Genomic DNA, 25,043 nt, shown 5'->3' with positions numbered 1-25,043 from the left:
ACCATGACCATGCTCTGAAGCAAATCTTGTGCCAATCCACCAATGTTTAGATATTTCACTGAATAAGAGAAAAAAATGACCTGCTAGTGGAGCAAGGTCATGAACGGATCAATAAGATTATTAAGATTCTTTCTCTGGGAACCGTGAACGTCTGAACAAAATATCATGGCCATCCATCCAGTAGTTCTTGAGCTATGTCAGTTTGGACCCAAGTCATGGACGGACCAACTGACCTGCCAAAGAGCCATGTCTCCAGGTTGGACTAAAACCTCCGTCAGGCTTATCAGTGCAAACTGTGAGAGATAGATGGTAGCTTTCAAAGCACAGTAGATAGCCAGGGTTCAAGGGGGTTAACCATGATTAAGAAATGACCAGGACATGAGCTTTGAAGTCTGCCAAGAGAGGCTTCATTTATCTAATTTGAGGATAAGGCTACAAATGTTAAAGTATCTTCATTTGATTGCATGTGGTACGGTACTGTGGATCATGATTTTCTGGAATTTTAAGGAGTGTTTTTTTCTGATTTCTTATTTTCTGAAGAAAATTTGAGGATGTTTATTTGCACAGATCATCTGAGATACAGTAATAATATAGTTGGAAAGTTTAGATCATATTGAATCTAAAAATATTTATATTACGGCTGTGTGTTCAGATTTGACTGAGAGGGAGTACAATTTTTTAAGCAAATTGAGGCAGTGGGGTGTTAAGAGTTTCAAAGTACCTTAACTGCTGCCAGGGGCTGTGTGTCTGCTGCTGCAGCTCACACACAGACGTGTCTCTTGTCAAACCCCCTGCAAGTCTCCCATGCCCCTGTGTGGAGACACACCTCAAGGTTTAAAAGCCTTTGGTCTACATCATCACCATTAGATGAAGAATTATCTAATCTAATTATCTAATATTATCTCAAATTCTAGAGTGCAGTTTAACATGACACTCCTGCGGGATGTGCAAGAAGGGAATGAGGAGATGAAATCAGGGTATGAAAATGATGTAGAACGTAAAAATAAAGAATTTAAGCAGCAGGTGAGTGAATGACAAGAAGCAGGGTGGAAGGGAGGGACAAAATGCAGCAACTAAAGGAATAATTAATTAACTGTTCACGTGGACAGCAGAGAAAAAAAAATCTTGAATGTGGTGTCAGTGACGGATGAAGGAGGGAGGAGGAGAAGGAGAGGTGTGAAGGAAGGATTCCATCTCAAGCCACCAATGTCAAAACATGGTGTATTGACTGCCAGGAGATAAAACCAGGCTTTCACACACACACACACACACACACACATACGCGCCGCACACACACACACATACACACGTACACACACGGATCGATGGGACACTGACGCCTGCTATGTGGAGGGGCCCTTAAGACCCTGGCTAATAAACCCTATGGCTAACAGACTGAGGTATATCTGAGTGTGTCACTGTGTGTGTGTGTGTGTGTGCGTGTGTGTGTGTGTGTTTGTGATGTCAATGCAGGACAGCTTTTAAGCCCCTAGCTAGTCCATATAGCTAGATGTCGCTACCTGGGTGGTTGTGCGACTGTATGTGTGTGTGTGTGTGTGTGTGTGTGTGTATGTTGATAAAGAAAAAAAGGCATATATTCAACTTATAATATGTGCAAAAATAATCTTTAATTTATCCTAAAAACTGGCGTCACATCCGAACACATTACACTATTTTTCAAGTTCAGAAAATCTAAAATAGTTAAACACTACGGCCACATGTAACACAATCAACATCTAAACTGCCATATATTCACACAGGGTTTTACATGGCTATTCTTTCTATAGCCTGGTATTGAAAGAAATCCTGGAGCACATTGACAAAGTATTTTATCTTATCATAGAGTCTACCAAAATGAAACCTTTTACCGAGTAGAAAACTCTGTCTCTGAGAAAAAGTATGGTTGACCTTGTTGTTATGGATAATATTGTCTTTAATGAATGGCCTTGGCTGATTCTGCGTTGCTTGATTCATGATAGAAATACAGCAGTAAGAGGTGGAAGCCCTGTTGCCATATTAACAATCAAGGTATTAATATAATCCAAAAGAGAATACAAATGAAAGCTAATTGATAAAGAAAATAATCAAATAATATGTGATCTTACACACAGTGTAATAAATTAAAAGTGTGGATGTGACATGGGAGCTGGGACTGTCTCCCACCACTGCGGTCCACCAAGGACATGAAGCCTCCCAGGATACTGGAAGTTCAGCCTTGAAACTTGGCAACAGGGTTAAGTATACTCCAGAATCCATCCAGCAGCTGTGTGCTTGTTGAAACTGATATTTATTCCTGCTAACACATCTTCATAATCATAGCAACTACAAGGTAATTTAGCAATGTCTGTCATCCTCGCATATGACACAGTAGACCTTTAACTTATAGTTCTACTTAATAAAACCCTCTTGAAAAAGGTCATTCTTATAATTTTTGAAATCATGGAGCCACTTTTGGTGACAATTGCCAAAAGTAGTAAAACAACAAGGTCTTCCCAATTTAGAAATCCTCTGGATTACCTCCAACTTTTTACAGATTTAGGAGCTTGTTTCTGTACTAACATGCTTTGTAAATTATTCCTAGACTTGGGAGACAACTCATAATTTTAGGAGTTATTCAACCATGGAGGAGCTATAGGCATAAGATGTTCTGTGAATGTGACTTCAGTGATATATGACCAACTGTTAATGTGGCTAAAGAGTATGAAGTGTGTATGCTCGTGACATATACAGGCACACAAAAAATGAATGATATTGGATATGAACAGGTATGGAGGCACATGTTATCTGTGTATTGACTGGTGACGGACAGTTTCATTAGGGAAGCCAAGTCACTTCTCTAAAAGTTTGAGTGTGTGTCTTTGTGCGTGTGTGTGTGTGTGTGTGTGTGTCACTTACCATGAGCCCCGCAAGACAAGTCATACCTCCCCCTAACTCACACACTGCACCCCTGAGACACAGAGAAGAAGAGAGAGACGAGTGGGAGTGAGATTCACCTTGCTGAGCCAAACCTAGCAGTTTCAAAATGTTTCAAAATTTAAGTGGTAACACACACACACACACACACACACACACACGCTCTACAGTGGAAGCACACAGATGTACATATACACACTCATACATACACACACGGTAAACACAGCAGGGTTAGAAATATCAATTCAACCATCAACCTGAAAGCTGAATACTGAACATTGAGAAGCACAAGCTCAATCAGCAGGAAATCTGAGAAAACACACACTCACTCTCTCTCACACACGCAAACGCACGCACACACACACACACACACACACACACACACACACACACACACACACACACAGAATCCTGTAGCTTGCATGCTCATTCAACCCCTCTCTCCATCCTCTTCCTCCTTTCATCTCCCCTTCCCCTCCATCTCTACCCCTGTCCTCTTTCATCCCTCCCTGCCTCCCTCCCTCTCTTTCTGACCTTCACTATGCTGCTCTGATCAATACCCCTCTCTTCCTCGCCTCCCGCCTCTTGAATGTTAAAACAGGAAATCAAAGGTTGATGTTCCACCTTGAGTGGAAATCAAAGGTGCCTGGGTGCTTTTCAGCCCTGTGCTGCAGGGCAGGCCAGTGCTCAGCAGATGGGAGCAGGCGAAAGAGCAGCACAGAACAACGCAGCGTGGCATGGAAAGGTACAGAGCGACACTGGTATCAATCCTTTACGGCGGGTCCCAGTCACATTTAAATGAGAGGGATTCCCAGTAAAGAGGTGGCGCTGACTGGTTCTCTGAGAACAAAATTTTTAAACTTACTGTCTCAATGACGTAGATTAACAATGGAATGTAGAAGAATTGATATATTTTGGTGTAATTATATTCGATAAAATATGAAATGGACACCTTTATCTCACAACAGCTATCTGTTAGTATTTCCCAGGCCGTTGTAACTTCACCTCCCTCCACCTCACTGATAGTAATTTGTATTTTCAATTTTCTCTTTAATTTTGCTGAAGAGGGGAAACATTTTCAAAGCGAGTTGTCCAGCCTTTCTCTACTGGTAGTTGTAATAATTTTGCGCCGGAAGAATGATGGCCCTCTCCCTGTTTTGTATCATAAAGCAATTTCCTGTCATGCAGCAAGTTTCATGTGAAATAAAACATGGTTGAAAGAAGGCCATTATGCGCTGCCAAGCATCTTTCTGACTTGCTCACAATAACAAAAACATCTCTAAATTTAGGTGGTAAATGTTTTACTGATGTCAAACTCTTACAAAAAAATGAAAAACTCTTGTGGGAAATCTGAATTAGGTAATAATGTACCCCAACATGCTAAACAAAAGTTTATATACAACATTAAAAACAAGATTAGAACATACATGTTCTAATCTACATGTATGTAATTGATCACAGCTGTTTGTCTTTGTTTTGTGGAGGACGATGGAGTGAGCAAGTTAAAAGAGAGGCATAACTCACTTGAACATGTGATGTTTCTGCAGGCAGTAATGAGCCATCACCTCTTCAGACGGCCACACACCTAAGTCAAAAAGAGACCAACACAGGGTTATTCACTCATAACGCCCGACTGATGTTACATTTCAGCAACAGATATTTATTTGCAAACATTTATCGAGCGTCTCTAGTGTGACACCCTGCTTTGATTCCCGTGTCTAAACATCAAAACACATTAATATTGATAGAAAAGTGAAATAGAAACAATGAGCGTTCAGTGAAACATAATTGGATTCATTGTCATTTCCAGTCTGTGTTCATTTGCTTCTCTTGTGGTTTCCACCTTGCCTGTGATCCAAGGCTTCTCTGTCTCTGTTTGTCTGTCTGTCCGTCTGTCTATCCTAAATCCTTGCAACACACTCTCTCATTGGGCACTGTCTATACAAGGGTGTGTGTGTGTGTGTGTGTGTGTGTGTGTGTGTATGTGTGTGTGTGTGTGTGACAGGGGGTCCGGTGGGTGATAATCACAGCGTGCAGGCCTGTCTGGCTTATCACCTACTGTCAGCCCTTCTCCTTCTGCTGTGCATGTAACACACACTAACACGCACACACACACACACACACACACACACACACACTTGCATACTTGCTGCTATTTTCCCTTTCTCTCAACACACACACATAAATACACACACACACACACACACACACACACACACCCACACACACACACACACACACACACACACACCCACACACACACACACACACACACACACACACCCACACACACACACACACACACACACACACACCCACACACACACACACACACACACACACACACCCACACACACACACACACACACACACACACACCCACACACACACACACACACACAGACACACAGACAAATACACACATCTTGGCAGTAGAAGAAGTAAACATTCATTTGAATAAAACTTCAGCTTTTTGCTCCTGGCTTTGAACAAGAAGGTTCAGCTTGGCGCCGTCTGTGTGTGTCTGCGCATATACATCTATATGTGTGCGTGTGTGTATGTGTGTGTGTCTGTGTTTATATGAAGGAGTTGTTGAGAAAAAAGAATAAGGGGATACAGAATGAGTTGGAGAAAGCGAGCGAGGGAGGGAGACAGAGATAGAAAATGAGCGAGGTAACAAGAGAAAACTGGGGAGGCAGGAAGGGAGGGTTAGAGGAGGAGAGAGAAAAGGTGGTAGTCGATATAATAAGCAGCTTACAGGCGGTCTCTCTTCACCTCATGGGGCAGACATCACTGCTCTCTCACTCTCCCTCTCTGTGTCTATCTCTCTCGCTCGCTCAAGCTCTCTCTCTTCCCTCTCGCTCCGGTCCGCCAAGATTAGCTCAAGCAAGCAGGATTTAATAATGCCTATTGATAAAATGTCCAAATATTCCTTTTCCCCATTAGAAAAAAACACGCTTTCTACGTCTTGGCCTGACAGCACACACACACACACACACACACACACACACACACACACACACATATAGCACATGCACACACACACATACAAATACATTGACAGCAAGAGTAGCTATACTATGTGTCTACAGAATGTCAAGACATATAAGGCTTAAATAATGTGACATTTTGAATTTCATCTGTTACTCCCCTTCAGCCAAGTGCTTGTCTCACAGCACACAAAACACATCACGTTCACGTAAATATTTTTCTTTTATCATGTTTCATAATTTTAGATATTTTATTCTCACTGAGTAAGTGTTTAAAGGATATTTAAAGGATTTGTTACTACTAAAGACATTAATCTCTAAAAATGGGGCAAAGGTTAATTGTTTTTTTTTTAAAGGGCCAAGTACGATGGTCACACCGCAAGTTTTGGCAAATGTTAGACAAAACGGAGTAAGCAGTGCATTTGTTGGGAAGTATTTTCAGTGAGAATCAATAAACATTTGGTGCAATAAGGAATATCTACAGCAGCAGAATGGTTCATGGGAAATTAAGTCAAAGTAAATTGTCATCCAGTGCAGTGGTGTGGCTTGTTGATGGTTTTGGACAAGAAAAAGAATACAGAACATCCCTAACCTTATAACCTTGTGAGGCTAAACAATGAACCACATTCATTAAATAAGCAACATTAAAATCTCTATTGCTAAATTTACTCTAATCCAAATTTTCAACAAATAAATTGCCTGTATCCAATATAGTTGAGCTTATGAAATAAAAACAACTAACAACTAATAAACCAACTGAAGAGCCGGTTCATGCTTTAACTCATCATAGTGTAGTTAATCCAGACACATAAAAAGTAAGATGGCACAATGAAGGAAATGTCGTGTATTGATGAAGTTAAAAAATACTCATTGTTACATTTGTCAATTCATCGTAATGCAGATTTTAGATGCTGTTGTCAAGTCTTATATGTGTAAGTGGAATTGGGACTCCTCTAAACTGTGTGTGTGTGGGGGGTAATGTGTGTCTGAAGCTGCATCATGATTCTTCCCTCCCCCCTGTTAACTGTGACCCCTCCCCTTCAGATTGCTTGCTCATGTGAAACATAATGGCAGCCCGACACAAACCTTTGCCCTGTGAAATGACACTTTAGCCCCTCCCCACTATGTCCACAGATGTGTGTCACCATGACACTTGACATCAAGTGGCCACCCAAAGCATCTTGGGTAGATGAACAGTAGAGGGTGGTAATGCAACATTAAACTGGGTGTGATCCACCATCTAACAACATAAGCAGAAGAGGAAAAATGGTGATCCTCACACACACATGCATCTGCAGTTTCTTTCGGTTTTCGTCCTGCTGTTGATTTCTGATGATGTCTACAAGTCATGAGTGGCTTCTAATATGTGAGCTGTGTGGGTTGAGTTAATCTATCATCTCCACAGGGGGAGGATTAGGGGATTTTGGGGTGTCTACACATCCCTAAAAGAGAGTGCACATCTGTATGTGTTAAACCAAGATGCCTCAAGGCCATCTGTGATTATGATATCAAGAATAATAATACCAGATAACATTGTTTAGTCCATTCACAATCATGTAAAGTGCTAAAACCTGATATGCTTTGCCATGTTGTCATATCCTCTACTCAGAGCCTGTTTCTGTCCACGAAAGTTATGTGCCTGTGTGTGTGCAGGTGAGTGTGAACACATTCATGTGTGCAAGAGAGAGCAAGACAGACAGCACTAAGTAATAAAGCTTTGAAAAGCATATGTGAATCTGATGGTTAATCCCCAACTCCAATAACATTAATAGCCCAGGGTGACAGGAGCAATGTGTGCAAGGTGTTTGTGTCTGTGTGTTTGTGCATGTGTGCGCATGCATGTGTGATAAGTATGCGGTGCCTGTTGGTGTGTGTTTGCCTCCCAGGTTGAGGTGCACTGTAGGAAATGAAGGGATCAGGAGTAGAGAGCAGATTACTCTTCCTGAGGATAATGAAATTATTTCTCACCTTCAATTACTAGATGAGAAAAGGAAGCAGTGTTGCTGTGTCTGTGTGTGTGTGTGTGTATGTGTGTCAGCTTAATATAGTTATCAGTCCCAAGCACTAAACCTTGTCAATGGTGTTACCCCGAAAACAATATGTATGGCATATTGGGGTTGTGTGCTAAAAACATGGTTAACTCGCCTCTGGGTTGCTACTGCTGGTGTAGGAACAACTAAATCCTTTGAACCGGACGCTGTGCATTTTGTACTGCGGGGCTTTGGATGTCTGTTGCACATGTGTTCCTTTTTGTACAGGTGAGGGTTTGCCAATTGTACTTCTGCAAACTATTTTGCCCTATGGAGTGTCTTATTCATGCCATTGACAGGCACGGAAATATGTAACTGTGTTCACTGTTTTATTGTTATGTTGTTTTATGTTATTCAAAGGTGACAGAGTGTTTGGGTCCCGAGGCCGGGCAACGATCTGCCTGAGGAAAATCAGGTTTGCTGAGTCTGTGACCTCCTTTAATCCCTTCTTAAAACATTTTTTTATTGGAGTTCCTGATTTTACTTAGGTTTTACTTTCCCTTGACCTGGTTTTTCTTTTTAAATGACTCTGTATTGGTTTTTATACACCTAATTACTTTGTCGGTTTTTCTTTTCTATGAAACCAGTTGATTTTATGTCTGCCATGGCAAGCACTTTGTAGTATGGATTTTAAAAAGTGCTTTATAAATAAAGATTATTATTATTTTAAAGCACACTTTAAAGTCTATGTACAGGCAACCTGCAAATATAACCTAAGAGCAATTTCTATGGACAGAACAAATGTTTTATTTTTATTGTGTGGCAGCATTATTATCTTTATTATTATTATCAGAGTTCGAACCAATTTCATGTGAAGGACATATTATTCTATTACTTATGACTTGTTACTTGCCACTTTTTAAGTGAAGGCAGTTTTCTGGCTGAAATGTAATTAAACAACTTTGTTTTCAAAGATAGATCAGTGGTATGATCTCAATACACTTATCCTTGAGAAAAATAACCACTATAATTATCATTGGTTTGCAGGTCCGTTGTACAGTTTCTGCTTCATTGACTGATATTTTTCAGTACTTTAGACCTAGGGTTGAGACAAAACAGCTGCAACCAGTTGCATGCTGTCCATGTTTTTCTTGAGTGCTTGGTTAGATACAAGTCCTACAGACATGCTTTGTTCCTGGTGTGTTTTATAAACTCATAATTTTACAAGTACTGGTGGTAGGACGCGTGCAGAACTAATCAAATTTCTTGGCTGCAACTACAGTATCTATTGAAACTACAGTATAATGCCATCGTCCTAAACCCTCATCCCTCCACATCATGGTGAACTGGGTCTGACCCTGGGAACTCCAGGACTTATGGCAGTGCTAATCTGGCCTCAGTAGCTGTCAGTAATCACATTCACAGGGATGGAATTATCCACCCCTTGCTCCGTTTTCTGCTGCTCCAGAATTGGGCTATGCTGGCAGCAGACTAAGAAAGGTAACACAGTAACCCAGGCATCTTTATCCCCACCCACTTCTTCCAAGTCTTCCTGGGAGATCCCAAGGTGTTCCCTGGCCAGGGATCAGCCAGCAGAGATGGGATTAGCTAAAGGACTATTTCAAATATCTGACGGGGATCCAGGTACTATTTCAGGAGAGGCAACCTAAAATAACTGACTAGCCAAGCCAAGCTAAGCTAAAAGTTCTTGGGATGAAGCCATAACTCTGTTTTCAGTACGACAAACTAATTAAACAGAGCCTGAACACTTTCATTGAAAAGATAACAGAATCTGTTGAGCTGGACTGGTGCTACAAAAGAATATTGATCGCTGCTTTTCACTCTATTTCAATGTCTACAAATTTCACGCACTCCTCACATCCAAATATTAAAGGACAGGTGGTCTGTTGTAGGTCTGACATATTCTAAATTATCTCTGACAACTCTGCATTTACCATCAGAAAGATCAGTTTACGTACAAGACCTGGAGATGACCACTGTGTTTGCTTCATGGTTCAATAAAACACATTGATGCCAGCCGCTGTGTTTGCAGTTTCACAAAGCCCTCTGACGGCTTTGGTTTTTCTAAACAAAACAGCATGTTTTTTTTTTTTTTTTTTTTCTTCAGGAAATAAAATGTCTGTTTTTTGCCCTTCTTTCCTCAGCCACTGTAAGGTCTCCTGCGAAGGGGAGAATACTACTGTATAAGGATATGAAGGCATTCCCATGGCTGAGGGGATAAGGTGAGAAGGGGAAGAGATAAAAGAGGAGCAGACAAGGAGGAGGAAGGTGATCAGAGCAGAGAGGGATGCAGCAATGAAGAGGAGAATGCGGAAAAGGTGGACAGAAGAGCAGTGACGAAGAGCAATAGAAGGGGAGATGATGGAGAGAGGAGGAGGGAGAAAGTCAGTTGGAAGTCAAAGCAAAATGAAAGATAGGGTGCATACGATGGGCTGGAGAACGATTGGGTAGAAAAGCAGAGAGAGGAGTGACAAGGAGAAAGAGGAGGAATGGGGATGAGAGGAGTCATAGGAGGGAGGGAGGATGGAGGACAGGAATGGGTGGCAAAAAAATAGACTAAGCACAGAAGGGGAATGAGAGAGAGGTGTCAAGATGGGGTTAAGTGGGCCGTGATGTTGCTTTGTGCAGACACACACCCACACACACACACACACACACACACACACACACACACACACACACACACACACACACACACACACGACTCTATCACTATTACATACTGATACACACAAACACACACCTCTCTGTTGGTTTTGTTCTCATACACACACACACACACACACACACACACACACACAGCCTTCTCTCCCTTCAGGCCCAGCGTGTCTTCAGGCTCCGTGGCTCTCTGGCGGTGATCCGTCTCCACATTAAGCGAGGCCTCAGATAATTCCTAAGCCTCCTCCATGGCCGATCCAATAAGGGATAAGGCTCTCTGCTGGCCATGATCAACTGACAATCTGTCCTCTCACACGGCTACTTTAGTGGAGGCCAGGATTACCCGGGCCAGCCTAGACAGGGTGCACACAGTTCACAAGACCACAGAGCTGATGTCTGCGTGTGCGTGTGCGTGTGTGTGTGTTGCGTGTGTGTAAGACGACAGAGACAGATTGAAGAAGATTGTGTACAGAGGTAAAAGTGTGTGCATTTGTGAGTATGGGTATGCACATGTGTGTGTGCTTATGGCACCGCACTGAGGCGTGAAAGAGCCGGTTTCTGCATCTACTTTGTGTTACCACCGGTAGCTCAGAGGTTAAACTGACAAACGGTCAGATCTCTGCAACAAAAAGATATGGTACTTTGCCAAAGGTAACACTTTTACGGTTTGGACTCTGTATTTTGATATTGAATGATACACAACAGCGAAAGTCTGTTTTCCAAACTGCTGTGCATTCTGGGACTGACATTTTGATATACATTATCATACAAAACACTATCAATCTACAACAAAACATGCATTTGGGAGGTGGCTAGGCACACCAAACTAACAACTGCAATACTGTTCTTTAGAAGTATGTTTGAATAGTAAATAGTAAATAGTAAATTCAAGGTAAATAGTTTATAGTTTATAGTTATTAGTAGTTTAATAGTATTCGCCTTTCACCAGAAGAGCCAGGCAGTGTGTGATAAGCATCGACATTCTAGCCAACAGAGTCTGCCTTGGAGACACTCCTGATCCCTTTTTCCATTGGAATAGGCTCATTTTAACACGCATTCACACACACACACGCAAACACACACACGCACACACACACACGCACACACGCACACACACGTGCGCGCGCACTTGCACACATGCTCGGAGGACCGTGCGAGGCTTCACAAAGCGTGGCCCTTCTCTCTCTCTCTCTCTCTCTCCCTGAGTAAACATCGTTTTGGATTAGGCAGAGTATAATGAGAGCAGGGGGCTATCTGCCCACCACGCCTGCATTGTGGCCCCCCGCTCCTCTCTGAGGGGGCCAGGACCAATCTTTACTCTGCTATTTATCCCCCTCCTTTGATAGCTTACTTATCTGCTGCAAAATGCCAGGGATAACCGCCTGTCTAACTGCCCCTTTAACTGTCTGCTTGCCTTCTTGTCTTCCTGGTTCCCGCCTGTCTGTCCATCTGTCTGTCTAACTGTCTGTCATCGTGTCTCGTGTCAGCTTGCAAAGGTATTGAAACAAATGCACAGCAACGTAACATTTTATCTGTCAGCATGTCTGCCTACATGACACACTCTTTTCCTGAATACCATCTGATGGTTACTGTTGCAGTGGACACTACTGCAGTACCTGCTTCAGATAATGTTTCACAACATTAGACCGATTGGCCAAGTCCTATCAGCCAATAAAAGTAATATCAGTTGAATCGGCCTGTAAGTATCTGCCTATAGGTGACAAGAAATTGCAGTACAGAAATGCCAAACTGGGTCTGAGATCATTTAGAGACATTTAACCACTGACAAGTTGAGTTTCTCAATGTAAAATGTCCCATTCACCAAAGTGATTGATCAAGATCAACATTCTTTGCTTATGTTAAGTCTTCAATTTGGAAAAAAAAAAGAAAAAAAACCCAAACAATTGGACAATATAATGTGATCAGTTTTAGAACTCTCGGAAGGATATCAGTATTGGCCACAAAAATTCAGTATTGGTCAGTCTAAATAATACCAAGCCTTATAAACCAATAAAAATAGATGATATGCTTTATTAAATCTACACATCTTTCCTTTTTTATTACCATCACCCTCTTTTTTAAAAGCAGGGCTAAAAAAGGGTTCTTGAGCTTTAACTCATGTTCTAGTTTACATGATATCAATGTTTATCAACTTTTTTTTAATCATAAACTGGCTTCCTTCACCACCTATCCCATCATGTACTGCACTTCTCATTGACAGTGAATGGAGGCAGAGAGTGCACTTGATGAAATTACATCTGGTGCGCAACCATTGTCAGTACAGAGCCAGTTTCCAGGGGAAGTGAGGGTTACAGGAGGAGAGTCAAATAAAGTGTGAAAAAAGAAATATGAGAGAGGGAGTGACAGAGATACAGCGGCAGAGAATTACAGAGAGGAGGAACGATCGGATGAGAGAGGAGGCAATGAGATGTGGGGAGAGACGGGGGAAGGCAGAAACAAAGAGGGAGTTTGACATGTGGCTAATAGACATATCAGCACTGAGGTGTGGGGTTTAGCTGGCAGACGAGAGCTTTGCAGAGCTTCATTCATTGATTAGCATACGGAGAGTGGCATGGGGCCATGTGACAACCCCAGATTACACTGCATCTCCACACGCACGCACGCATGCACGCACGCACGCACACACACACACACACACACACACACACAATGTAGATTGCCATAGATTGCATCTCTCTCCTTCCTTGGAGAAAGGCAAGGATGTCAAATTACAGGGTGTCACCTGCACCAAGCTATCTAGTTTCTTGAATGTTAATGTATATAAACAATTAGGACAGCAGAAAGAGAAAGGGAGGGAAATGGAGGGGATTGAAGAAGACAAGGATAGAGAGTAGCGAAAGAAAGAAAGGGAGAAAAGAGTTGGGATAGTGTGAGTAAAAAAGAGGAGAGACTGGGAGGGTGAAGGGGCCAGGAGAGAGGAAGGAGTCAGCAACGGGAAGGAGATAGAGGAGGAGAAAAGAAGGTAGGAAATGAGAAAAGGGTGCAGGGAGGAGATGAATAGGACAGTTGAGATTAAAATGACTGATGAGAGGTTCTTGTTTCTTGGATCATGGAAAAAGAATAAAGCAATATAAGAAAACATGACAGCTGCCACTGAGCCCCTCCCTGCCTTCACCCTGCCTTGTTCTCTCTGAATGTGAACCAATATGATGTGCTATCTTCAATTTGAAATTAAAAGAATATCTGACTGAAAACTGTTCCCTTTTTTGGTTTCACTGTCAGTACCCTGTTACTGTGAGGTCTGATGATAGGTAGGATAGAAATTTTTACCACCTAGTCATTTTAATACAAGTGTCACCCTATTTGACATCAAAAGCACCTGTTTCAGCTAAAATTGGTGCCCTGTGTGGGCTTTGCCTAAAAAACATGAGCCCCATCTCCGAATAAATGAGATTGTGGAAGTCAAGAACAAACCAATACCTGAAGCTGTGTCAGCTGGTCTGGTGTTACCTGAGTGATCACTGGTTTGTTTCTCTTCAATTTACAATTTTAATGAATATAAGATATGATGCATCGCTATATATTAAATTCAACTCCTAAAAAATAATTAAAACCAGAAAATCAGAGAGTGCAGACCTTCTAGTAGTCATCATAGTAAATGATCTGGATAACGCCCAAAATGTAATGAGTTCTCCCCTGGCCCATGTCCGATCCCTGCACCAAGTTCGATACAAGTCGGTTCAGAACTTTTTGTATAATCCTGTTAACAAAACTGACATGGCTGAAAACATACCCTCCTTGGTGGAGGTAAAAGTTGAAATGTTTTCTGACCTATGATGGTCTGGATTGTAAAAGTACTAATATAATGCCAACTTGCGAATAGTGCTGCAACAAATAGTGAAAAATGTCTGTTATATCCAAGGTGGTCTGTTGACCAACTAATCAATTGATTGACTAATCATTGCAGCTCTTCAGCCAACATGAACTAAAAGTCTTTAAAGTGCACAAAAAATGTCCTGGAGTCCTTTAAATGTGCTTTTAGAGGACATGCCATTAAGAAGGGGTTATGGAAACGAAAACAATTATCTGATGAAGGAGACGAGTTTAATGGATGAGATAAATGAACTTAATATATGGCTGGATGAAATTCAATTGCATTCCATACAAACAACTTATTTAATAAATAAAATAAAAAAACAACTGGAACAGGAGAATTTACTCTGGCCGTTTAAATAGTATTATCAATAGATCTTGAGCCACTTGGAGGGAAAAAGAGGAGAAATGCACTGCTCATTTTTTAAGATTAAATCAAAGCCATTCTGCCAAGAAAAACATAATGAACCAGTGTACCACAAATGGCGTTGTACTTCCATCTCCACAGGAAACATAATGTGAGGAGGTGGATTATTTCAAAGCTTTATTTTCTCTTGAGAGGGAGCTAAAGTTTCTCTGCCTCTGATACTGAATTATTTTTTGGTTATTTTTGGGTGAATTATGATCATATATTTTCAGTACATATGCAATTAAGTTGTGAAGGTGAAATTTTAGAAAGAGAATTAATTGATGCCATCTACTCTTTCCCCTCTGGTAAATCACCTGGGATGGATGGCATTCCTATTGAGGTGATGGCATCTTTTCACTCCTCTTTTACTCAGGGAATTCTATCAGACACACAGAAAGAAGGCATCGTCACTACTCCTAAAGCAAGACCCAGAGGGGCAGTATAAAGACCCATATATATGAAACATTGGAGACCACTGACCCTCTTCCTCTCTAAATGTATTGCATTGAGAATAAAAAGAATTACTGGTGATACTATAAAATATGATTGAATAGTTTTACTGGTGATAACATCTTCTTGATATTATAGACTATATGAAAATCTGAGCTTGTATTTATTGCTTACTTTGAAAAGACTTTTGATAAAATAAGATGGGATTCAAGGTCATGTATAACCAACCTACCAGTAAAATAATGGATATAACAGTTTGACCCTATCTAGTGAAGAGTGGGAAGACATGTGCAATGTCATATGTACATTTCAGTTCCTGCATGCAATGGTATTGTCAATCTAATTATTTGACTTAAGGGATCCTAATTTTATTGATTCTTATCTATTCTTTTTTATTTAATGTTGTTCAATTGTTCAAAAACAATGAGAAAATTCCATCTGCTCATGAAGGTCCAAAGCTTTCAAGTACTACGTTGACCTTGATGGTGAGATTGTTTTGGCCACCTGCCACCTGATTGGTTAATGTTTCTATCATGTGTGTCAATCTAAACAGCCAGTACAGTTTTGTTTTTGTTTTGTTTTTTTTGTTTTGTTTGTTTTTGTTTTGTTTTTTTGTTTTTTTTTATTTTGGGGGTGGGGGGGTGAAAATATGTCCAATATTTGTGTTTGTACTTGTGTGAGCAGGGAACGATTATGAGTTGTATACCACAACGTGATCAAAATTCAAAAAGGGAGGCGACTGACGTGGAGAGAAAGGGATATATTCAGGGAGCGTGACAGAGACGGGGAGGTGGGCGAGAGAGGAAGGACTCAGAAATCACATCCAGGAGTCTGCCCAACAACTGCTCTGATGCCTTAAACATGAGACCCAGATTTTCTATCTTGGTGAAGTGGTGCTGAGGGAAGAGGAGAGGAGAAGGAGATGGGAAGGGTGGGGGGTGGGGGGAGTTATACGGAGCAAAGGGGAGATGGAGGGTAAACAAGAGTTCTGGATGTGAAGACATTGCTGCTGAGGGGCAGCCTGCCAAAATGACTGTGGAATGTGTTTTAACTGTGTAAACTGGCCATAACCTGTAGCAATACATTGAAGAGGGTCTAATACATCCAATGCCTGGATTATATGCCTTGCTTAAGTACAATATGATGTCACTTAACAACGTTTTTCTTTAAAAGATCAGAGGCTGCAACTAAGGATTGTTTACATTATCGTTTGATCTGACAATAACTTTTTTAATTTATCAATTCATTAGGTGATGTCTTGAAATGTCTGTCTGATCAACAGTCCAAAACTCAACTCAAGATATTACTTAAATACTTAAATGATTAATTGACTTTGACAAATACTAATTGTTTAATCAACTAAGAACCATTTCATCTTTAGTCTTATTCACTTCACCCCCCACTCTGATCACACTTAATACAATGGATGCCGTATTGACGATGGATTAATGGATGGGTTGATGATTTCTCATGGATAATTACTAACTTATTGTTTACCAAAGCTTGTTGATTCATAGTTTTAGGACAGACAAGGCTTTGTTGGACACAATGTCGGACTGAACAAGAGACCGGAGGATGTTTTGGTTCTGCAGCGGCTCTACACAAAGTTTTATGCCTCTTGTGGAATACAGTCAGCTGTTGCAGTGCTTGTTTGTGCTGTGCTGATCCACCTGAATCATTGGCTACCTGTAACAGGCTCACTCCAGCCTGTGATTGGCCACATAGGTTCATGGTCCAACCAACATCAAGCTGTCCGATTTAAATTTCCTAAGGACATATCTGGTGGCTTGCATGTGCAATTGAGCAGCTGCTTTCCCTTTCTGTCAAAAAGATGAATGACATTTGGAATTTTTTTCAATGCTTTTACATTAATAATGACTGAAGATTTGCAATTAATTCAAAAACTGGATGCAAAGACTTCCTCCCTTTGTTGGCACAAAACGGTCAACATAATTTTGCTCTGATTTGACTTTAATAGTTTGTCAACTGAATCACCTCATTGAGTCCCTATTGGAAATGGTCACAGTCCAGCCATTGAAGAGATATTAGATATCAGACCAAGGTGACGTCTGTGGTTTTGGTCAGAATTTAGTCACAACACTGACTTTGAACATTTGGCAAGGAAAACAAGCCACAGTACCTCTATGAATGACTTTACAGTGAGTAAACTGAAATGCTTTCAGACTCAGACACAAAAAGATGAGGCTGAACTTCTGAGCAAAAGACCAGTGGTGAGTGAGGGGTGAAAGCAGTTTATGAGAAGGTGAGAGCAGGGTAGGAAGGAGGTTAATGGGGTGACAGGGGTGAATATGTGAGCTAAAAGTACAGATGATTCAAACAGGTGTGGGCAGTGGTGATTGGAAGGAGGAGTGGTGGTGGCAGGGTGTTAATTTGGGATGTTCAGAAGAGGAAGGAGATCCCCGGGGCTCTCTGCTGCTCTCTCTCTCTCTCTCTCTCAACTGAAATAAACTGCACTGCGACAAACTCGCTATGAGAGGCCAGCGAGTGTGTGCACGTGATATAGCAGTGGCCATGTGTATTTCCGAATGAGTTGGTGTCTGTGTGTGGATTTGCATCTGTGTGTGCGGGCGCGTCCACATGTGTGTGCGGCAGGCTGCCTGAAGGCTCCCTGTGTGCAAGCATTTCATTGGAGAGGCAGATGAGCAGGGCAGATATCCTGGGGCGGCCTGGCAGTGGCCAGAGCTTTATCTGAGCTGAAATGATTTTAGCACTCCGTTTTGGAGTACTAACCCAGGAGCAATGTCACCCCCCCCCCCCCCCCCCTCCCCCCTCTATCCTTTTCTCCTTCCTTCGTGTTTTCTCTGTCACTTTGTTATTTTCTCCTCTACTCTTTCTCTTTCTCTTATCCCCTCCTCTCATCTCTCCTGTCTTTGTCCATCTCTGTCTACTGGCTACTAGATTGGGGAGTGTAGTGTAGACAGGAAAAGAGAGAGAACAACAGCAAAAATACTTTTTTCATTTGCAAAACCAGTTCTGAATTATTATCAGCCACAACAGCGGGACTGGTATAGTTTTCACATTGTGTGTCTGTGTGTGTGTGTGTGTGTTGTCAGGGCAAAAGGTCCTAAAGAAACCTAATGTAGCAGAAACTACCACAGAGGTGGTTTTGAATGCTGTGGCAGGTGTGTGTTTATATGTCACATCATCAATAGAGTCGCCACCATGTGAGATGCAGTGACAAAACTTAACAGGTGTGTAGCTGACATCAAAATGAATTGATTATTTTCACCATCCATTATTTCTCAATTCATCATTTGGTCTATATAATGTCAGATAATAGTAAAATATGCCCACCACAATTTACCATTTAGTTTATAGAAACTAGTCATTTTTTGACATTTTACGTTTAAACTGTCTTCATTTCTTTATTAATCTTTAAATAATAAAATGTTGATAGTTTCCTATTGATTTTTTGTCAATAAACTAATTTATCCAGTCGTTTCAGCTCTACAGTCATCCACCTCACCAAAAGGATAAGGAGCATGGATGCTTTAATGGCGTTTCACATTCATTTGCTTACTAAAATAACTACGAGTGACATTTAATGATTACTAGATGAAGTTACACACCTGTCTTGCAGGAAACTTGATTCAACAATTAAATAACTTAACAATTTTAAATCCCACCGTACAGCCTCCTTTGTGTACCTGTGATGATGTAAAACGACTGCCTGTCAGTGAAGTCAGACGCCTTGCTGACACCTACCACAATCTGCTAGTCGGAAACACTGACATTAAGTGGCATTCCACTGCATTTTCCCAGAAGGAGGTTGAATAGTCATACTTTTCTAGTTGTCTGGAACGCAGCATTACAGGAGGACTAATCCAAGGGGAGCCTTCCCCACCTTCCACTTCCCACCTCTCTCAACCTCATGAGTTTATTGCCTTTACAAAATGTCCCATATTTTACATGAGACTCTCAGGCAGAGGCACGCTGGTCTTCTGCAATCAAAGCCATTATCACACTGGGTCATTGGCTAGGGCCCACCAAGCAGCAGCAGCAGCGTGGATGGGTACCTTTCCCACTCCTCCTCACTCATCTCCCCACTGTCTTTCTCCACTCGTTCCCCATCTCACCCCACCACCATCCCTGGTCACCACTCTCTCTCTCTTTCCCTCACTGCATTTACCTTGGCTGCCACATGGGGAATTAAGTGGCATTACGAGGAAAGGCTTCTAGCTGAGCTTAACTGCATTACAAGAACAGGTAATACACCCTGAGAGTGTGTGTGCGAGAGGAGGGAATAGAGGGTAAAGGGACGAGTGGGTCTTGTGGGTGCGAGAGAAAGACAGAGTAACTGGGAGAGAGAGAGAAAGAAAAGGGGTCTTAAGTGAATTGTCAACTCAAACGCTCTAATCACAGTGAAAGCTCTGGACAAAGAGCACCCATGGACATCAACGGAGCACACCCTGGGGGCAACAAAAGGCCACTTAGCCCTATCTAACTCCCTCCCTACCTCTATCTGCTTCTCCCACTGTATATAGAGGCAGGTCTCTTCAAAATAATACCTTCCACAATACCTGAGAGAGGAAGGGAGAGAGACACGGAAACTGAAGAAAGTGGGAAGAATGAATATATACACTATTTTAAATATATACAATATACGGGAAGTCAGGCAAGTAGGTTAATCATCCAGGAAAAGGACTAAATGAATGTAATGCTCAAACATACATGATTTTCCATTAAAACGGCTAAGACTCAAGTTACAGAGACAATGATAATGACACTACTTGATGATTCTTTGTATTACTGTGCCTCAGCCTATTCTTCATAGCTGGTCAGAGCTAAATGCAGGCAGCTGTCAAGGTGCGTCGGTATTTATTTATATGTTCTTGAAATGATGCTGGTCATGGCACTTATTTTGTTAACTCTCGACCTCACTGATCATTTCTGTAATGCTTTTCTCTTTTCCCTGAATATCAGTGTTGAGCTCATTCAACTTTGCAGTAATGACTGTTACGAAAGACAAATCCAAAAAGCCATGCAGGATCATCCAGATGCTGAATCTCAGCACCTCTTCTACCTAGTAAAGCACTGAGTCTTTGTTGAAATCTCCCCCTACTTCACATTGCAGTGTAAAAGCAGCTCAGTGTGGCCAGTTTCACCAACCTGAGGAATTGGTGTGGTAGACTTTCTGACACATTATCTGCACAACTTTGAATGCGATGTCCATGCTTTGACCCACTGTAAGTCTTTTACCACAGAGCGACACTTGCTGATGTATGATGCAGTGGTGACTGAGACAAGTTTAAAAATTGCTAAATTTGACTCTCTAATGTAGTCTTTGAAAGCACTTTAAATATCCTTCCTTAACATTTTACCTTTAAAGGGGAACATTTTTGAGGAGCTCTTCTTTCGTTGGCATATCTTCATATATCATGTGAACAAAAATGCATAGCTGTGATGTGTCAATAAGATCTGTTGATTCATCAAACTTCAGAAATGTCTTGTGACCATGTTCCTTAATAACTGGATGGCTTTATTGGCAACTATGATTTCTTGCTTGATTTTTAAAATCACTAAAACATTTTCTCTGCTACTGCCAGAAGTCTTTTTTTACTCACTTCCCTTTTCTTCTCCATGCTGACCCCAGAGAAGTCAATTTAGAGGTTCTGCGAAGGTAAAATGAGGTGTAATTTATACCTGATGGACACTTGTTTTTCACTATGAACGTGATAGGGAGGAGCTAAAACTCAGGAGTAGCACTCTCACTTTAAATTTGCCACAAACCAACTGCAATAACAATTCATCAAGCTCAGATTTTTTTTTTTAAATATATTTTTCATAGTTAAGTGAGCGATCAACCTGGCATGATGACCGTAGCAACACTTCTATGTAGATTTGACTTACAATTTTCTTCATTCAAGTAATCCATACTCTTTCAAACTGGTTTAGCGTGCTGCAGCCATTAATAAAGTTAATGGTTCAGCTGAAAAATATCTTTGCTCAGCATGCATTGATTGTGGAATATAAATAAAAAAAAATATAAAAAGAATGTTTGACTGATTCTGATTCAGTTATTTATGTGTGGGACAGGACATAATATCACAGCAGGGAGACTTCTCACTGACAGTTGTGTGTCATGCAATGTGTGTGTGTGCTGGGTTTTAAGTCATAATCACTCAACTCTATTCAAGGTGAGAGCATTAGGGATAGACTATTATCATACAACAAAAAGGAAGGACAAGAGAGGACAGGACAGGACAAGACAGGACAGGACAGGAAAGAAACGTAGCACAAAGACACTTTGTCCTCAGCTGATTGGAGGAGTTTCTAACAGAGCCTACACTGGCCCTCAGCAGCTCTGCAGGACCTCCACTTTCTATAAAGCCCATAGGCAGATCACTGGCTCCCCAGGGCTAGGCAGCCATGATGGTTCTATTCAACAGTCCCGGTAATGCTATGCTGATTGTCTGAGCACAGCTAGCACGTTGTGTGGCTAAGCATGGGTCATTTCCTCGTTTCCCCCATGTCTCTTTTCAAATGTCCAGGCAGGGAGGGCCTTTACTGGGGCAATGGGGAGCCAATGATGGTGACTAAAGATGGGGGTTTCTGCATGCAAGAAGTCAAACTAGAATACTGAACATAGAAAAAAAAAAATAATCGTCTGCAGAAAGTTGCCCGTGCCCCTTTCAGAGTGTGTCCATTGTGTAAGGTGACAAAGGAGCGCTCAGCCATGCTGCCACATAATGGATGTGGCCCCTTGGTCCATTACTTATTGTGCCACAGAAAGCCTCCGACTCTACGTGTGTGTGCGTGTGTGTGTGTGTGTGTGCGTGTGTGCATATGAGTGCTCACTTGGAGTGAAATATTCACCTCTGCACTGTAAATGTAGTCAGATGAGCCCGTCAGAGAAAGGAGAATGTCGTCATCATTCAGATTCTGCTTTAGGGACACAACATTCTTCTTTGAGTTCGAAGTACAAAACATGATTCTGAATCCTTTTCAGTTCTCTGTCCCTTTTTGAACTAATAGGCAAATAGAATTAGAGTGAACAGTAATGGACACAGAGGCCAATGTCTCTACAAATGGCTTATATGGAACTCAACCTTAACATCAACCTTAAAAGACCTGCAAAACCAAAAGGTCAAAACTCAGTCCAAAAATTTAACAATTCATCACTTATTTATAATGGTTCTAAACAATGAACTGTCACTTATTGCTTTATTTATAACTGGAGTGAAGGCCAGTTTCCACAAAAGAACTGATACAAGAATAGATACAGAGCATTGCGTCTGCTGAAGACACTGTCACAGCCCAGTTTATGGACTCATGTCCTGCCAAAATGTTGGTTTTACACAACTTTCAATGGGCATTTTGATACTTTTTTGCTGTGAGACTGGGTCATTATTTAAGTCCATTATCACATTGTCGAATCAAAGCAGACTACAGCTGCTGACCTCCACAAAGGAGCAAGCTACAAACTTTTCTGAGCCACCTTTCAGGCATACAGGAAGTGAGAATTAGATATTCAAAACATTTTCACTGGAGTGCTCATTTAATTGCTGCTGATTAATTGCTCCAGGGTTATTATTTAGATGTTCTGAATGGGTCACCAGGCTCTTTGAAGAAATCCATTTGTCTGACTATCACGTGGATGACTGAGAGTTGAGAAGTGCACATCTTTGAATATCAGAGCGACAGTGGGTAGCTTAGAACTTTGACTAGTTACTGACTATAAATGAATGAACGTACTTGAATTTCTGATTTGATAAGTTATTTATACAAAAGAAGACAAGCTACTGTTTACCATACCCTAAACAATAGGAGACGTTTGAGTGGAAGGTTTGTTTGTACAGTACGTCACACTGGCACCCACCTCCATGACAAATTAAACAGAGGAAGCAGCAGAGAGGGTCTGAAATGTGTTTGTGTTTGTGTGTTTTTTGGTGTAGGAGGCGTGAAGGCAAATAAGGTACAAGTGAAAGAGGGAAGAAAAGACAGAAAAAGAGGAGGGAAGACAGGACATGAAAGGAGAGAAAGACTCAGAGTGGCAGAGCAACAGAGAGTGAAATAGAGAAACAGAGAAGGGCAGAAGAGGTGGGACATCAACAAGGAAAGAATACTTTAACACCTAGTGTGAGTGAGATTGTGTGTATGTGTATCACTAGTCTGACATCAAACCCAGGCACCATACAGAGAGCATGGCACTGCAACTGGGCACAGAAGGTTGTGATGAATATTTCATATCAGAGATTGGAACTTACTGAAATGGCTCCCATGAGGTGTGTGTGCATGAGTGTATATATGTGGATTCGTGCATTTATCTTGGATCATCTGGAGAAGGGTGCCAAGACAAGTCAAGAACCTGACCAGATAAGTCAGAGGAAAAATAGCCTCAGTTTCTTGGAAAAAAAAAAAAAAAAAAGTTTTATATCTAAGTTTATATTGTCGCTGATTTCCAAGATGTCAGGGTTTGTTTGTGTTTGTGTTCACATGTCACCAATTGCGTAGGATGATGCCTTGCCTGACTGCTTCTTCTCACAGCAGAGGAATTTTTTTTGGTTTTATCGAAAAACAAATTAATGAAGGTGCAATTTCACACATGTAAATCGATCACATCATGTGAGACGCGTCAGGATCTGTCTGTTTTAGCTCAGCAGGTGACAGTGAATGATCAATCAAATCATACATTTTCTTCGCTGTAATTAATCAAAGCATCATGGCACAATCTTCGTGCATATATAATATAGAGTAGCTGAAACTTATCTTGAACTTATCTCACAAAAAGTTATCAAATAGACATGGAGTATGATGTGCCAAAAGTTGTGTGAGCATTCCTTCGGAAACAGAGTCGGAGCAGCCGAGATATGACTGTATTATATTAATTTTACCCCAGCACCAAGTAGCCCTTCCAAATTTTTCTCCCAGTTTGAGAAGCATTTTGAGTTTTTGTACTTTTGGGCTCAACACCATCAGAGAGTGTCTTTAAATGCATTAGTAATGCCTGCAACTACTCACAAAAGAAAAATAGTTGGTTTATACTATATACTGCACCGTACAATATATACTACTATATATACTATGATGTTAATGATCACACACACACACACACACACACACACACACAAACCGGTGGGGTGTTTTTTTTCCTCTATTTTTTGTTTGTCGTTTTGTATCTTTCTTTTGGGGGATGTTGAGTTGGACTGACTTGCTCTGTTTGATAAGTGACATCAGTGACAGAGGCAGGCAGACAATTGTCAACTGTCAGAGCCTTGAGATGAGTGGGGGAGAGGGAAGGGTGCACACATGCACACATGCACACACACACACACACACATACAGTCAGGGTCAGTAATTGAGTGGGAGGAATAAGCTCTCCTCATTTGTCTGCCTCTGTTTGCCTGCCCCCCCCTCCACCTCTCTCTCTCTCTCTCTCTCATACACACACACACACACACACACACACACACACACACTGTAACACACTAGTCAACCATCACAAACCCAGCAAAACACCAATTTGTTGCTACGAGTTACCAGCAAGGGCTGGGACAATGTCAGCTGTCAGTCAGAGCAGGGGAGGCCTTCATTGGTTTAGTGGTCACCGGTGGTTACAGATGGCACTGCTTAGTTAGTGAGACCATTTACTGTTTAGGCAGGGAGCAACCTTAAATCTGCACGCTGACACACACACAGGGCTGTACACACACTCACAAACGCAGTCTAAATTTGCAGAACACAAAACTACAAACTCTCTTTTTCCACATACTTCCACGCAAAAAGCACACACACACACACACACACACACACACACACACACACACACACACACAC

At 41.4% G+C, this 25,043-nt stretch overlaps 1 protein-coding gene across 1 annotated transcript in view; it reads right to left on the bottom strand.

Moving 5' to 3' along the window:
- camkmt (calmodulin-lysine N-methyltransferase) overlaps positions 1 to 25,043 on the bottom strand; it is a 109,706-nt gene that overhangs the window by 32,508 nt on the left and 52,155 nt on the right. Inside the window, exons 5-6 of the mRNA XM_022763641.1 lie at positions 4,438 to 4,498; positions 2,896 to 2,947 (exon numbers count right to left, since the gene is read on the bottom strand). Coding sequence (XP_022619362.1) covers positions 2,896 to 2,947; positions 4,438 to 4,498 — 113 coding nt within the window. The remainder of the gene's footprint in view (positions 1 to 2,895; positions 2,948 to 4,437; positions 4,499 to 25,043) is intronic.

The sequence above is a fragment of the Seriola dumerili genome, unplaced genomic scaffold (assembly GCF_002260705.1).
Source record: "Seriola dumerili isolate Sdu_G_001 unplaced genomic scaffold, Sdu_1.0 BDQW01000478.1, whole genome shotgun sequence".
NCBI lineage: Eukaryota > Metazoa > Chordata > Actinopteri > Carangiformes > Carangidae > Seriola > Seriola dumerili.
Note: the sequence above shows the minus strand (reverse complement) of the source record. Positions and strands in the feature narration are given on the sequence as shown.